Genomic DNA, 15,735 nt, shown 5'->3' with positions numbered 1-15,735 from the left:
GCGAAGGACAATGGCAATTAGAGCGCGCCCATCCCCCCTGGTTCCCCCTTTTAGCCCATGTTTTTGTTTGTGCAAAAAAAGGATATGGATTCGTGATGAGCATCAGGCACCAGTTGCGTGGCCGCGTGTATTGCGTGAGGGCCTTCATGGATATCTCGGGGAAGCCCGGATACGGCAGATTCGGCTCGCCCGATGAGCTGGACGATGATGAGGACGACGTGTGCGAGGAGTCGCCATCGTCGGAGCTGCAGCTGCCGTTGCAACTGGATGCCGTTGAGGAGCTGATGGCACCCGATCTCGTCTCGCGACGATGGCGTCCGCGGCCGCCGGCACTGGCTACCGCATCGCTCAGCGAGGAGGCGCCACTGTGCCTGCGTCCGCCTCTCCTGCGTGGCATCTGCTCCTGGCGTTCGTGCCGCTCGTGTCGCTCCTGTCGGTCCTGGCGATCGTGTCGCTCCGACTTGCCCGTATAGCGACGCCTCCTCGAATCGGAGCTGGCTGTCGCGGAGGCGTTCGATGGTTGTCGATGTGCGCGTTGCATGCTGCCAGCTGTTGCTGTCGCTGTCGCTGTCGCTGTTGCCGTTGCAGGTACTGGTATCGATGCCTTGGCACTGGAGGAACTCGTTTTACGCAATCTTTGGCTGCCACTGCGAGGCACCTTCTGCTGCTGCTGCTGCTGCTGTTGTCCGCCTCCGCCTCCGCCTGCTGCTCCTCCTCCATCGACGATCACCGTCATGGGCGGCTCTTCGTTGGAATGCATTTGATTTAATCTATTGCTGGTGCTGGTGTTGCTTTTATTGCTTTTGCTTTTGCTTTTGTTGTGCTTCGAATCGTTGTTGCAGCCGTCTGTTGCTGCTGCCACGCGACGTCGCTGGCCATTCCCACACGGAATGTTGCTCCTGCCTGTTGCTGTTGCTGCTGCTGCCGCTGCTTGTGTTTGCTGAAGTGTTGCTGCTGCTGCTGCTGCTGCGGCTAACTGTGGCAGCATTCTCCTCTGGCTATGGAACGTCTGGGCCACCGGCGGCAGCGTGGGTCATTCCATTGTGTGGGCTGATGGCTGAAAATGAGCCAAAAAACAGAAGACAGAAGAGAAGAGAAAAGAGGGAGAGAGAGAGAGAGAGAAAGGCGATTAGTCGAGTCATTAAAATCCAATATGAAATTATGCCGCTGCTGGGCGGGGCACTTGGCAACGTAGCCACGGGCTTGAATTGATTTTTAATGCCTGCCTCCTGCCACATAATGAAGCCAAAAACATAATTTATACGCACGTGTGTACCTCACACACGTTCTATGTGTGTGTGTGTGTGTGTGTGTGTGTGTGGCTCGGGAAGTGCGTGAAAATAATGAGCAGCATATTTTGTGTTCACAGACAAGGAGCGTAGCATACATTTGGGCGCCAAACGAGAGCAAAGCAAGAGAGGGTTTGTAGGTGTGTGTGTGTGTGTGCGTGTGTGTGTGTGTGTGTGTGCGTGTGTGTATGTGTGCAATCATTAATTACGTCTCGTCTGTGTGTGTGGTTGTGTGCACACATTAACGGGGCCCCAAAAAGTGCTTCGTTGTGGTTTTTGGCACAGGAACTCACACTCCTTCACTCCCCCACACACCCACACACACACACACAAGGGAGAAAGTTAGGGAAAATTGTGTGAAAATTGGTTTATTGATAGGCTCAGCAAACCACAAAAGGCAACAGCATAGCAACACACAACGGGAAGGGAATTCGCTGGCAGCCCACCAAAAGAACTCCCATTGGAAGTAATTGAGATATTGAGAATTATTTGCTCGAGTTACTTGTTGGCATTGTTGGGCCTCGATTGAATAGCTAAATAGTTGAATCACACACACCGCTGCAGAAATATTCATCAAAATGAAGGGGCTAGTCGGTGTTGGCCTAACAATCGCTTAAACGATTCATGCCTTGCCATTTCTTTGTGCCCACAAGTTCAGAGTCCACCGAAAAGAAAGAGCAATCGATTTGTGATTGCTCCAGCCAATAACTGACTGCCCTCGTATCGACTAACGATAACTGGCCATCAATCTTCATGGCTCATGCTCTCTCGCAAGTAGGCCGACTATTTATGATTGTGAACAGAACAGAACAAACAACTGCCAATAAGCCCCGGCGTGGGACACGTGTCCTGCCAGTGTCTGTCTAGTCTGGAAATCAAAATAATTAATCGTTGACTGGCGCCATTTGTTTATCGGGCGGAAGCGGAACTGTAGCCAAACAATGGACACACACACACACGTGCAAAAGTGTGACAAAACAAAAGTTTTCGATATCCGTTCGAAAAATGTTAGGAAAGGGACACGGGGACACAGGGACACGGGCACTGGGCACACAAAAACTACAGAAATGAAATTCAAGTCAGAATATCAGAAATGTAAGAGCCTTGTACGACACAGGCACAGCATATGGCAGCCATGTAAACACACACAAACACACACTCACATGTGTACTACGTACATAATTAAACACAAACAGAGCGTGGCGAGGCGTGGAGAGGAGCGAGAGAGGGCTGCGTGGGGTAGGAGCACACGCTTTGGGCTTGGCAGTGGATTCTGCGGTTTGTCTACTCTTTCTCTCTCTCTCTCTTTGTGTGTCTCTGTCACCGCATAATGGGATCAATGCGACACTCAAATATGTCACAATATTAATTCGATAACGATTTGAAATGGGTCAAACTAGGAAACAGCGCAAAAAATTACAACAATTTGTATGCGAAAGCGAAGAAAGCAAATGAAATTCGTATGCCATACAAACGAGGGCCTTTCACTTAGGGCTACTTTTACATACTAACTTAAAAGAGAGAGCGAGGCTTCTCGTGTGGAACTCCATGACTCAGACCCAACAGTACCCAAAAGTACCCATGGACGAAGCCAGATATTCCATTATTAAAATTGAAAACATTTTGTGGACATATTGTGGCAAATAAATCTGCCATTTGAAGGTGACTTCTTTAAGCGCCTCTCAACCAAATTGTTTCTTCTGGATAAATGTATTAGTTCTTGCGATATTGTGGTGTTAATGTAAACCAACAAGCCAACAAGAAGGAGGCGACTCACTCGTCCCCAAAGCCTGAAAGCTCATGAAAATATGCAAATAAATTGTCGCTCATGTGGCAAGATGTTTGCACAGTTGCCCCCTCGGCTCTTGTGCCCCGCGCGGCTTGGCTGTCTGTTTGCTGTCGTCTGACTGGGAAATCTGCGGATATATAATTCACTTTTAAATGCAAAATCAAGCCGCTGTCATTGATAGCAAGGGATATGGCGGCATAAGTAAAAATAAGCATACGCAGCGTTGTGCGTTGTGCGTTCTGCACGTTGGCAAATAAATCAGGAGACAGCGCGCCTCAGTGTCGCCAAATGGAGAGATCTTTTTCTGTCTGCTTTCTTTTTTGTTTGTGGAGTGCTACTATCTGAAGATTTATGGTAGACATTCATCCCCCCAACTACTGCTGTGCGAGTGGGGCCTATCATGTGCCAATGGTCCAATGGTCCCCCATTTCGAGTTGCCAATGGTGCGGGATGGCACGGAAGAGAGTCCCCCTGCTCCCTCTGGTGCCTCCGAGTTCAGGGTGCAGGGTCCTGTATTTAACATTAATATTTATGATTGCTCATCTGAGTATAAATCGATGACTTCCTCCTCTCTCTCTCTCTCTCTGGCTCTCTGTCTCTTCCTCTCTCGGTGTCTGTTTGACTTTCTCTGTGTGGATTCTCTGGTGGCTTTCATTGCTTGCTTATTGCGCTGATTTTATTATTATTTTTATTTGCCTTGGCTCGGCCTGACTGGCCTGACAAAGAAAAGGCAAAAGGAAAACTCATTTTCATGTTCAGCAGCTGCCAGACACAGTCTTCACCTGGCAAAACCAAATGGAATGAAAGTAAAGGAAAAGGGAAACGCAGAGAAAAGGAATCGTGAGGAAAGGCAAGTTTCCTCCTCTTTTTTTTTGCCATCATGTTTCCATTTCATTTTCCAATTTGATTTGCCTCCATCTCTGTCGCTCCAGCAGCCATTCAAACTGATTTTCCTCCGCCTTTCACTCTCTCTTTTCGCCATTTGTTGCTTTTCAGCTTCACTGGGCGCATTTGTTGCTCTCTCCCTGTCTCCCCGTCTCCCTGTCACCCTCTTTATGGTTGTTCTTCCACCTTTTTATTTTGTTTTGATTGCCAGTGTGTATGTGGGGGGGAGAGACTTGAGCTTAACTTCTGCCCCACTGCCCCAATGCCCCACACGCATTGCACACACAGTCCCGTCGGTGCTTATTGTCGTTTTAAATACACAAACATAAAATTCATATTTTTATGCGTTGCTTTTTATTGGCCCATTCATGGGACCAGGCCACAACCAAACCAAACCAAATCCGCAGAGAGATGGGAACGCAGCGAACGTAGCAAGCTTGCAAGTCGGTTGAGCACATCCGTAAATTTGCCCGTAAAGGATCCAAAGTATCCTTTCTGCATCCGCAATATCCACATCCGCCTGTCGTGTGCGTTCTTGTACGAGTATTTCTGTCTTGGTATCCCTCACTTTCTCTCTCTATGTTTCTGTTTCTGTTTCTGTTCTCCTCTTGGCTGGCTGCAATTCAATAAATTTTATATCTCTTTTTCTTAGGTAATACGCCTAATGGATTATATTGCCGCCAGTCTCCCTCTCACTCTGACTTATTCATTATTCGATAAATATTCAGCGGTGAATAAATGCACGTGTCGAGCATTGAGCGGAGGATGCCACTTCGAGACTGTGGCCATCGAAATTCAATTTGTTGATGGAAATCATAATCGATTGCAATCGATTGAGTGTCTCAGCGATCGTAAGATCTGCTGCTTTCTGAGCTCGTAAATCGTTGAATAAAACTAGCGATAAATGCTGTGCATGGCACTGCTCGATTACAACCATTTAAATATATAAAACTTACTTTTCCAGGCTTGTTTTTTGCCCTTGGCATACATCAACATGCATCGAACGTTGCCGCAACGATTGAATGCAATAATCGACTTACAAATCGAATTACATGCTCTCTCGTTCGACTTATTTTCATTGACTTGGAGATGGTGCATAGCTGCAGCAATGTGCTGCAATCATTTTTCTCAGTTTCACTTTCACAACCTTTTCACACCCTTGTCGCACCCTTAAGCCCCTCGCTTCGCGCTCGGTCGACTCTCGTTCAATCAACGTTGGCGGCGCTTTTAAGTAATGAGAACACCGTTGCCTTCATCTTTGCCTCATTGGCAGCGGCATCTCTTAAATAATACAAGCAGAGAGCAAAAGAAGGAAAGAAAATGAAGCAGAAGGTGGGGAAAAGGAAAAGCCAAAGCCAGGTAAAAAGCTGACAGCTTGGTCGCGGAAGGCGTGGCGGAAATGGAAGTTATCCAGCAGCCAAGGCTGTGGCCATGTCGCATCGATATTGTAAATTACTTTTGCTGCTGACATTGAGAATGCCCCGCAACACCCCGCGCAGCGTCACGTGCCACAAAGCGGCACCAAAGGAAAGTTGAATCAAAATTTGAGGGACTCGAAGGAAATTGCATAGAGAAATCACAGAATTATGCTGATTTAATGCTGCTGGGGGGAATTTGCCACTAATCGGTTGTACAGATATGCAGGATACGGGATACAGGGATACAGGATACAGGATACTGATCTGGATATACAGTTATATGTGTATGCCTGATGGCAACCCTTTTCGTTTTTGGGTTACCATTTCGGCTTCATGGCTAAGCCCATGAATTTTTATGCAAATTCTCTCTTTGCGGGCTGCTTCAACTTGTTGAGCCAAAGGCATTCCAGGCAGTCAACAAGCAAGCCAAGTGGGGGGCGGTGAGAGCTACAGGACTCAGGCATCCAGGCACCCAGGCATCCCTTTTACAAATTAAACAAATAAGACAACAAGGGACAACAAAGCTCTAATTCGATTTGTGATGCCAGCTCCACCCTCATGCGAGTGTGTGTGTACATCCTGTTGGAAAATTCGGAAATGACAACGACATGTAAATGCCATCTCCCGCACCCAGGAACATCGAAAAACACGGCAGCCAAGAGCAACAAAAAAACCAGCAGGAAAATGAAGAAAAGCAACGCATTTTTGGTCAACAAGCGGTAACAAGGGGGACACCAGGAAAAGCAGAGACAACGAGAACGAGCAGCAGATGTCAGAAACCTGAATGGATGGGAGAGAGAGAGAGAGAGACAGCAGACAGCGGCATCATCTGGAGGATGGGACACAACAACTTTTTGCTCCCCACACGACCTGCTCCTGATGCCCAAATCGAAAAGCACACGAATGAATTTTCATTCAATTATCTTGAACATTTTGCAGCCGCTGCCGCACTTTTGTTGCTCCTTGGGCTCCTGGGGCTCCTCCTCGGCCTCGGCCTCAGCAACTCTGTTGCTGGGGTTTTGTTTGCTTGTTTGCAGTCTGGGGAAAACCGTTCCAGAAGCTTCAGCTAAAGCACTAAGCGCCAGAAAAAACTGCTACCAGCGAGCACTGAGAACTGAGAGCACGCTTGGGCCATTGTCTTGTGCCGGAAAATTCATAGCCGCTCTGTTTCAATTTTCGGTCAGTTATGTCCTCCACTTCGTGCTGTGTGTGTATCTCTCTCTATCCTCTGTCCTATATCCTCTATCAGTGTCGTGCCCTGTCCCAGTCCCATGCTGCTGTATGCCATAAAATTTCATTTTATCAAACAATGAAAACGTGTCGGCTCGCACTTGAGACTCGTGCAGGTACACACAATACACGGACCAAGGACCACGGACCGCAGAGCCGCAGACCCAGCCGCCTGCCATCGTAATGTCTTTAAAATGGAGTATCTCGAGTGCGCCGTGAAGTTTGTTAAGCAGCGAGAGAGAGAGAGAGTTGCAGAGCCTCCTTGGGCCACAGCCACAGGCACAGAATCAGCCTCAGCTTCATATTTCTCAAATTTATTCTCGTTTTTATTACTTTGTCGTCTGTTCTTGATAATTTTCAATTAAACTTGGCCCTTAACTGCCGCCCACCGTTTCCAATTCCCTCCATCTTTTGGGACTTTTCGTTTATTTCTCTCATTTCTTATTTCCCGTTTGCCTGTTTTGTCAGTTGACGCAATTTTTGGTTTTTAATTGGCCGTCAGGTCGACATCAAGCGTTCAAAATGCCAAAATAATTTACTTTCCTCCTCTGCTTCGGCCTTTTCCTTCTTTCTTTTTGTTTCTTCCACCTACTATTGCCTCTTTTTACTGGCTCTGCTGCTGTTGATTAGGCCAAAGTCCTCGGCACAATAGGCGGCCATTAGCGGCGGGGCAGAGGTCAACAGGAGAAGTAGAAGCAGCAGCGGCAGCACAAGCAGAAGGAGCATCTTCAAAAACTTGCCTAATTGTCCGGTCTCCGGTGGGAGAGAAGAGGCCTGGTCTGGTCTGGTCTGGTCTGGTCCGGGGCGGTCATAAAATGTAATGGAAATGGGAATGGCGGCAAAATGAAGAGGCGGTGCCTAAATATGGCCGTTAAATTCACTAAATTGAGCCAAATGAATAAGTAAGTGAACATGGCGGAGGCTGTTGCTTTTTTTTTCGTTTGTTAACTGTTATACAAACTGTTATACAAACTGTTATACCAACTGTTATACATTAATTTTATAACACGTAATCTACTCATCTTCCACTGTTGAAAAAACAAAGATTTATAACAGATTTTAGAATGTATAACAGTAATATGGTGCTCCGCGTCATGCGGCAACGCCCCTCGGTCTCCGGGCTGCTATTTTGCTGTGCATCTGGCTGGTGGCTCGCTTGTCCGCTGTGCGAGGAACTCTATGCTGTCCAATGGCAGTTGGACGAGGACTTTCCTTGAGCGTTAGCCTTCTGCGGATATCCAAGTCCGCACACAACTGTCGTACAACTCTTGCCGAGAGCAAGACCTCTGACCTGCCCACCATTTGGAGTGTTGGTCGTTTTAACCTACTTCTCGGGGTAAGGCCATCATAAAAGGCTAAAACCTGAGCCACAACCACGTGCCACGTGCCACATAGCCCCCAAACATTGTACGACAATTAGGCTTAAGGTGGGGGACGGGGCACGGCATGGCATGGAACGGCAGGACACGGCACGGATATGAATAAACGAGTGCAAACACAGGACATACAGGACCGCAAATGTGCTGAGGCTGCAGCTGTGAGATAGTGCCTGGCTGTAACTGAAACCCAAGGATCGGTAAGCAGCAGATGCTGCATCATGTCCAATTTGTGACAGTTGCCACACTGCCAGAGACACTGCCACATGACACAAGGCCTAAGCCAGGGACTGGGACTGGGACTGGGGCTGGAGCTGGCGCTGCTGCTGAATCAGAGAAGCCTTTGGCTCAAGTTGCTCTCACCTTGAGACCCACTCGCACTCGCACTCGCAGCGTGACAACTGTCAGCCCATGGCCCCAACGTTTTTGACCCGGTGGTCCGAATGGGAAACAAACAAAAAAAAACACAACGTGCCAAAAGAAAATCATAAGAAAAGAGGAAAAGCGCCACAAACACACACACTGGCATCATTTTGACCTTTGCCAGAGAGGAGCAGAACCAGAGAGAAAAAGAAAGCAAAAAACAAAACACAGAAAGGAGAAGGAGAGGCCCAGCACTTGTCTACCCTTTTGGCCTCGTCATTGTTTGCTCCAAAGCCCCAAACTGGCAATAAACTTGTCTATTTTAGCACATGCCACAAAAAGATATGAAGGGGCAGAGAGAGAGAGAGAGAGAGAGGGAGAAAAAAGGTTGAGGATAACTATGCCAAGACATTGTTGAGCTGTGAGCTGTGTGCTGGTTGGGTTTCCTCTTTTTTCTGTGTGTGTTTTTCGCTGCAGCTCTCATTTCTTTTGTTCGCAAGCTCAATTTGAATTAAATTCAATTTTTTTGCCTGCTGCTGCTGCTGCTGCTTCAAGGTTGCAAAGTTTCAACAACAAGCAGCAAAGAAGAAGCGGCAACAGCCTTTTTTGCATTTGCCAGCGGCCATTAGGCAGCAGCTTTCCATGACACACACACACAGCCTTCATCCTCCACTCCGCCCAGAAAGCCCACAGACTCTGCTGCCGGCCTGTCCCAGATTTTGTCTACTTTCTGCTTTCTGCTTTTGCTTTTTGCCTTTTGTTGTTGTTGTTGTTGTTGTTGTGAGAGAGATGAAAAGGCATTGCTGCCTCGCAATTAAGATATTCGTCAGTCCGCTCGTCACGCAGTCCCAAAATGAGACCAAATGAAATGCATTCAATTGAACTGTGTACTGTGTACTGTGTACTGTGTACTGTGTACTGTGTAGTACTCGAACGAGCGCTGGGAACTGTGCCACAGCACAAAGCACGCTGGCAATGGGTGGGCCTCTAATGAACGCGTAATTAAGGGGCTCCACAGCGAGATGGAGGAGGCACGTGGAGGTGCACGTGGCATTGATGCTATAAGTGCGGTTAAAGATTTCTGTTTGGCTATCGAGTGGAAAATGGCACACCCTGATGAGCATCCATATTGCTGGAGGGTGCCCGTGCCCGTGCCCGTGCCCGTGCCACCGCCTGGACTCTGGTGTCTATGTCGATGTCGTTGTCCTCCAACTGGGACGTAGCCAACTTTTGCTTTGCTATCTGCCGCACTTCCTGTTTCCTGTGACACTTTCCGCACAGCCAGAGCCAGAGCCACAGCCACAACAACGGCAACAACACGAGGCTTCCTGTACATCGTCTATGCCATTATAGCCACTTGAGTTGATGCCAAAGCACTCTCCCTTCCTCCATCCCTCTCTCTCTCTCTCTCTCTCTCTCTGTCGTTTGTTTTTACCATCCATTCCCCCTGGGCCATAAATGTTTTCTTCGTCCTGCTGCTCCTGCTCCTGCTCCCGCATTAGATGTCATTTTTCGGCTCTTTGAGCGCGCAAGTTGCCACGATTTATGTTGCAACTCCAGCAACAACTGCAAACCAAAATAGCAGCCATATCGACTAAGTGCATTTGGCCGTTTTGCATATTTGGCACTGAATTCAAATGGACTTTAACTTCCAGTCCCACAAGTACACGCTTCAGTCACAGCCTCAGCCTCAGCTCCACCCTCTTGGCCACAAGCCGTCGCACCAACTAGTTCAAAATGGACAGGACAGGACCAGAGTCAGGCAGGACATTGCAGGACACACCGTGCCACCTGTGACGCTCTGTGTGTTGCTTTTCGTTTCTAGTTTCTGTATTTTCTGTAGTGTTGTGTTTCAGTGCTGTTTCTGGTTGCTGCGACTGCTGCTTGTTGCATTTTTTGGTTTTGCAAAGTTTCCTGATTGCCTCTTCGGCCATGGCTATGGCCTTGTCCCGCCCTTTCCCTGTCCCGCCCGCTGCTTAAATTACACACTTCCGCCTCCGCCTCCTTCTCACTTCCTTCCTTCCTGGGGCGTTGGGCATGGCAGGCTGTTCAACTTCCTAAACGGGTTTGTCATCGCTCGCCTGCATGCTTCCGGCCAGTTGCCAGTTGCCAGATGCTCAGCCGAAGCCCACGAGCCCCACAAACTTATGTTTATTAACTATTTTTGGGGCGCATCGTGTGGCTGATTTCTCCGAATGTTTGAAGTTTATTTGAAGTACTTTCACAATTTGCAAAAACTATTTACACAAAGAAATTGTTTAGATGTTCATTTATCATTTGTCTTGCAGCAGTTTAAAGTAAATTATGGCAACAGATTTGTGTCTTCTTTTGTATACAATCAATTCCTAATTCTGGCTGAAAAGTAGTGCCGCAAGAGTCACTGCCATTGCTCTGGTTACATCTGCTCAGACCTACAACTTTTATGCGCTGTTAAACGACTGAAATAGCCAGTGAAATTCCATCACAACCTGTTGTCCGCCAACTGCCAACTGCCAACTGCTCTACGAGAGCTTTTGATTTTAGTTTTCTTTTGGCTTTGTTGTTTTTCCGACTACTTTCGGAATTTATGAAAACTGTGTGCGCACTTCCATGGCAGGCTGGCAGCTGGAGAGTAAACGGAAACTTTTTCCCTGTTGCACTTTCAGCTGATGTGGCTGCCACAGCTCTTTGCGAAACTTTTATCCATCTTACGGCATCGGCCACAGAATGGGCTTGGCGGGGGCGGTTCTGGCTCTGAGTCTGAGTCTGGGTCGGGGTCGGGCTCGGGGCCTGGGTTTTCGCTGGGTTTTTGTGCCAAAAATTAATTAGCCTAATTAAAATGCTGGCATTGGCACTGGCATTGGTGCACGATATTACATTGCTGCCACAAGCAAGGCTAAAGAGAGAGCGAGAGCGAGAGCGGGACTGAGAGCAGCCACAAAAAAAAACTTCAAGTTCAAAGTTCTTTCTCAGTTTTTGGCGGCGCCACACTTGATTGAATGAAAACTTTGAAACCTGTCGACGTTGCGGAGGGGGGGGGGGGGGGGGGGAAAAAAAAAAAATAAATAACCCGGCCTGCCCCCCCCCCCCTCGCACAAGTCAACAAAAAAAAAGACTCTCCTCCCCCTGGGCCCCCCCTNCCTTCGTCATATTTTTGTTGTTGTACGGGTTGGCCAACAATTGGCAAAACTCGAAACATAATTAAGCTGTTCTGCCGGACAGTTGTCGCCGCCGACGCCCTCGGGTCTTGAAATCAATTAGCGCTCGTCAGCGTCGGACACGGCGTGTGCGGGGACAGAGCATTCGGAGGGAGGATTGCGGATTGGGGTCACCAAAGTGACCCCCGGGCCCGTCCGAGCAGCAGCAGCGAAACAAACAAACTCAGCGCAAACAACAACAAAAAAAGAGAAAGAAAAAGTTTTCTCATGTCGACACTCACGCGTGCCTGGCAACGGCTTTAGTTTCATTTTCAGTGGCAGCTGCTGAGGCTTTCTGCAATTTGGTCACTGGTTTCATTTTCGCCCAACACTCTCGTGGCAGGTGTGAGGTAAAAGCAGATACAGATATCAGACGAGTGGCAGTGGCCAGGGGCCAGGCGCAATTGAAGCGCTTGAATTTGAATGGGAATGCTGGATGGGAGCTCCAGAGTGCTGAAAAATAGATTTCTATCTTTCAAAATGGGGAGCACTGTGGAACGTTTATCCTTCCAGGTTCTCCAATATTTATGCCAACTTTCTCTTCAATTTTAATCACTCACTTTCATCCCTGAATATCCTCAAAACGGACACCTTTCACCTGAGTCGGAGTTCAAGTCTGTGTCTGAATCCCTAACACAAAGCGAAATCACTTCAACTCTGCAATGGCATCGATGCTGCTTTGGCTCTCGTTCCGACTTTCAGCCGCCACCGCTCCAGCTCTCTTTGGCAGTCAAACGGTATGTCAGAGGTCAAGTGCAGCGCTGAAGCCGACAATTTGCAAGCAATTTGCGTGTCAGTTTTCCTTTTAGTTTTTACCATTCCAGCTCGCTTCGGCATCGTATTGCTAAATGCCTTCATTAAAACTCAAAGTGCACAGTCCAAAAAACCAAAGAAAAAGGCAGCGCCAAAAATCAGCGACGAGTGAAGAGTGACGAGTGACGAGTGACGAGCAACGTGCAATCATTGCGACGAGAGGTGAAGGCAGGATTGGGGATTGAGGAAGGAGTTAGTAGTGGCAGTTAGTTGAGGCAGAAAGCGAACGAGGCGCACAAAGGCACTAGAAGTGCTTCAGCATGCCAAGAGTAAAGGTGTTTCTCCGACGGAGTGTGTGTGTGTGCGTGTGCGTGTGTGTGTGCCAGTTGCATTAGTGCAGCTGACATTGCTTTGTGTCCCGGTCTTTGTCGAGCTGCCATTGGGGAGCTGCTCTGATCACAGACACGAGCCATGCTCTTTTATGCATTTCTCAGTGCGCACCATTTCTAAGCCACTCTGACAGCATGCAGAGCCACCCTCAAGGGTGGCAAGGGGCAATGTGCGCTGCAAAGTAGGCAACACTTGTGAGAGTTCAGGGCGCGGCCCGGGCACAACGTTCTCGTGCCCTCGTTCGGTGTGTCTGTGTGTGTAGTGGAGTGGAGTGTCATATGTTGATGCAGCAGGGGAGTGCCAAGGCCCAAGGCCAAACTGTTGGGAGCTGTCAGCTGCAGCTGGAACGCCTCCCAGCCGAAAAATGTATGCCATTGAGTGGTTGTCCAGTATTCCATTTTCTGGTGCGTCATCGAGTCCCCATGGCAGTTGTACTAGTTTTTATCGTTTCATCAATTACCATTGAGTGCACCAGACTCGTTGAGTAGTGAGTAGCGATTGCAGCTGGACTACAAGGGCACTCGCCTATTGATACCAGCAAACTGTTATACTGCATTGTTATTTAGAGAGCACGAATTTTCCGTTTGATTATGATCTGGTTATCACCAACAATGTTTTACAAACTGTTATACAAACTGTTATACAAACTGTTATACCACGTCTTCCACAAAAAGAATCCTATATAAACTGTTATAAAAAGTTGTATATAAACAGCATTAAATGTAAACTGTTATAAAATCTGTTATAAAACTTGTATATAAACTGTTATATCCGTATAATTATCATCGAATACCTTCCCCACACTGTTATAAACTGATCCAAAAACTGTTATACCTGAAATATAATCACACAAAAACGTTCACGAATAATTGAAAATCACGATTGTTTTTGCAGTCAGAATTAGCCCCTGCTAATGGCACATTTGTTCACTTTTCAACTGACTTAAAGCCAGCTTTTCAACTGTTATACTGTGCCAATTGAACCATTATAAAACCCAAATGCAGAGCCCCTGCGGAGAGCCACGATGATGCCAATTGCTGCACCACAAGAACAGAGCCACTCGACAAAGGTGGGGAAGCTGCCCCAGCTGTGAGCATCACATGGCATCAATTAGACGATCGTAGTCGGCAATCGAATCAATGGAACAAATGTCAACCAAGAACAAAGAGCCAACATTCACAGCATGCACGGCAAATCAAGAGGCAACTAGAGGCGCTGCAGCAAGGGATATGCTGGCAGAGAGGAGACGAAGACTGAGAGAGAGAGAGGGAAGAGACAAACTGGCATGCAGTTAGCCAGGTGCATTTATCAATTTAGCTATGCCCCGCAGCGAAATGCCAACAATGGAGCCACGAGACACGACATGACACGAAGGAAGGCAGCAGCAGAAACCAGCAACAGCAGCGGCAGTTTGGAGGAGGAGACCAGTTTAGGCCACACAATGACAGCTAACAAACTAAAGATGGAGGAACGGAGGGACAAACAGTTGGACAACCACTAGATGGATGGCTGGACGGACGAACCCTACACTGGCACATCGGCAAGGAGTAAACTTCCGGCAGTTTATAAGGAAGGGGAGCAGGAACTGCCATGGCACGGCACGGCACGGCCAGGCACTCGGGCCAGTTGCAATTGTTCTGGCTAAACAATAGCCACAGACCTGGCCCCTGCTCCATCATGGAACCAGCTCCTGCACCTGCCGTACACAATGGCCAATTGTAGCTGTGCCCTGGACCCAGGCCAAGTCAGGCCAGGCCAGGCCTAGGCTAGTGCACAGACAAGGTTGGAAACGTTGTAATTACCGCCTTAGGTTTTGGGATCTTAAACTGGTACGGGTACGTGCACTACGATATACATTGAGCTTTGGCTTTGACCCGTGTCTTGTCTGTGGGTTTTGCATTCTGGGGCTTGGGCCTCAGACTAGGCATTGTTTGGCGACAACAGGCAGATACTACACCAGAGATCCGAACAGAGCAGAGCAGAGCACAGCCATGGCCATGGCCTTAAACAAGAAAACAAGACGAAGCCATCAGCTGAATAGGGGAGAAGACAAGGCAGCTGCAAGTAGGCGGAGAAGGCAGCTGCAGGTGGGGATAGCTGTCGGCATCATCCGTTTTCCAGCAGGTATAATCGGTAGAAGATGCGCGGCAGAAGAAACATCAAGAATCGACAATGAAATGTTTCATTATTTAATCCCCAAAGCAGCTTGCAGCCAAAAACAAGAACCAACTACAAGCTGAATGCATTTTTGGGCGCAACGAGAGAGAGAGAGAGCTTCTTATGTATGCATTAAGCCAGGAGGAAACATGAAGGAAAACATATGGACCGAGTGTGGTTGGGAACTCAGAGTTATGCGATTCGAAGCCTAGAAAATCTCTCCACATGTAGCTCCACCGTTGCTCTTTGCTGTTGAGTTGAGTTGGGTCTCCTGTAGAGTGTTAATCAGGCATTTTTGTGGCAAAGAGATAGCTCAGAGTCCTCACAGCATAGCAGCGGGGAATTCATCTAGAAAACCGCACAGCAGACTGTTGCCACACCTGAATACCAGAACATCAGAACTTGCGGTTTCGTTGACATTAATGTTTGTTTTTCTGCACAAAAGCAGACTGAAAGCACCTGTCCTGTGCTCCGCCCTGAAATACACTCCACAAACATAAGCAAAATCAATAATTAGCCGATTGCATATCACGCATACGCTCCGTTGCCCACAAAACAGTTGACAAAACAGTCGCTCTCGTGCTCTCTCTCTCTCTCTCTGCCTTCACTCTATTTTGTGTGTGTGCTTTTCTCGCCAATAAATCCGAATTTAATGGGAATATAATGCGGAATTAGCTGGCGGTTGCAATAGAGCCAGCGAGACAGACAGAGAGAGAGCTGGTTGTATTTGGATAAAGTGAGTGCCCAGCCCCAATGGCCTAATGCCCCAATACATATTTAATGGATCAGCACTATAATGACGTTATTTGGATTCTAATTACATCAAATCGAAGCACACACACACACAAAAACTAACCGAAATGAAAAGCCACAGACGCAAATTCATCCATGTTGCTTCATGAATTGAAT

General features: G+C 47.9%; 1 protein-coding gene across 13 annotated transcripts in view; it reads right to left on the bottom strand.

The window, feature by feature from the left end:
- LOC117588267 (voltage-dependent T-type calcium channel subunit alpha-1G) overlaps nt 1–15,735 on the bottom strand; it is a 79,657-nt gene that overhangs the window by 40,459 nt on the left and 23,463 nt on the right. For 12 of the 13 annotated variants that reach the window (XM_034279412.1, XM_034279407.1, XM_034279413.1 and 9 more), the window contains exon 3: nt 87–1,057. In XM_034279412.1, coding sequence (XP_034135303.1) covers nt 87–988 — 902 coding nt within the window. In that variant the 5' untranslated portion in view covers nt 989–1,057. Of the gene's footprint in view, nt 1–86; nt 1,058–15,735 lie in introns of those variants that run through there. The other variant, XM_034279419.1, reaches the window with a different exon arrangement.

The sequence above is a fragment of the Drosophila guanche genome, unplaced genomic scaffold (genome assembly GCF_900245975.1).
Source record: "Drosophila guanche unplaced genomic scaffold, DGUA_6, whole genome shotgun sequence".
NCBI lineage: Eukaryota > Metazoa > Arthropoda > Insecta > Diptera > Drosophilidae > Drosophila > Drosophila guanche.
The sequence above is the reverse complement of the archived record's forward strand: the minus strand, read 5'-3'. Positions and strand labels throughout refer to the sequence as shown.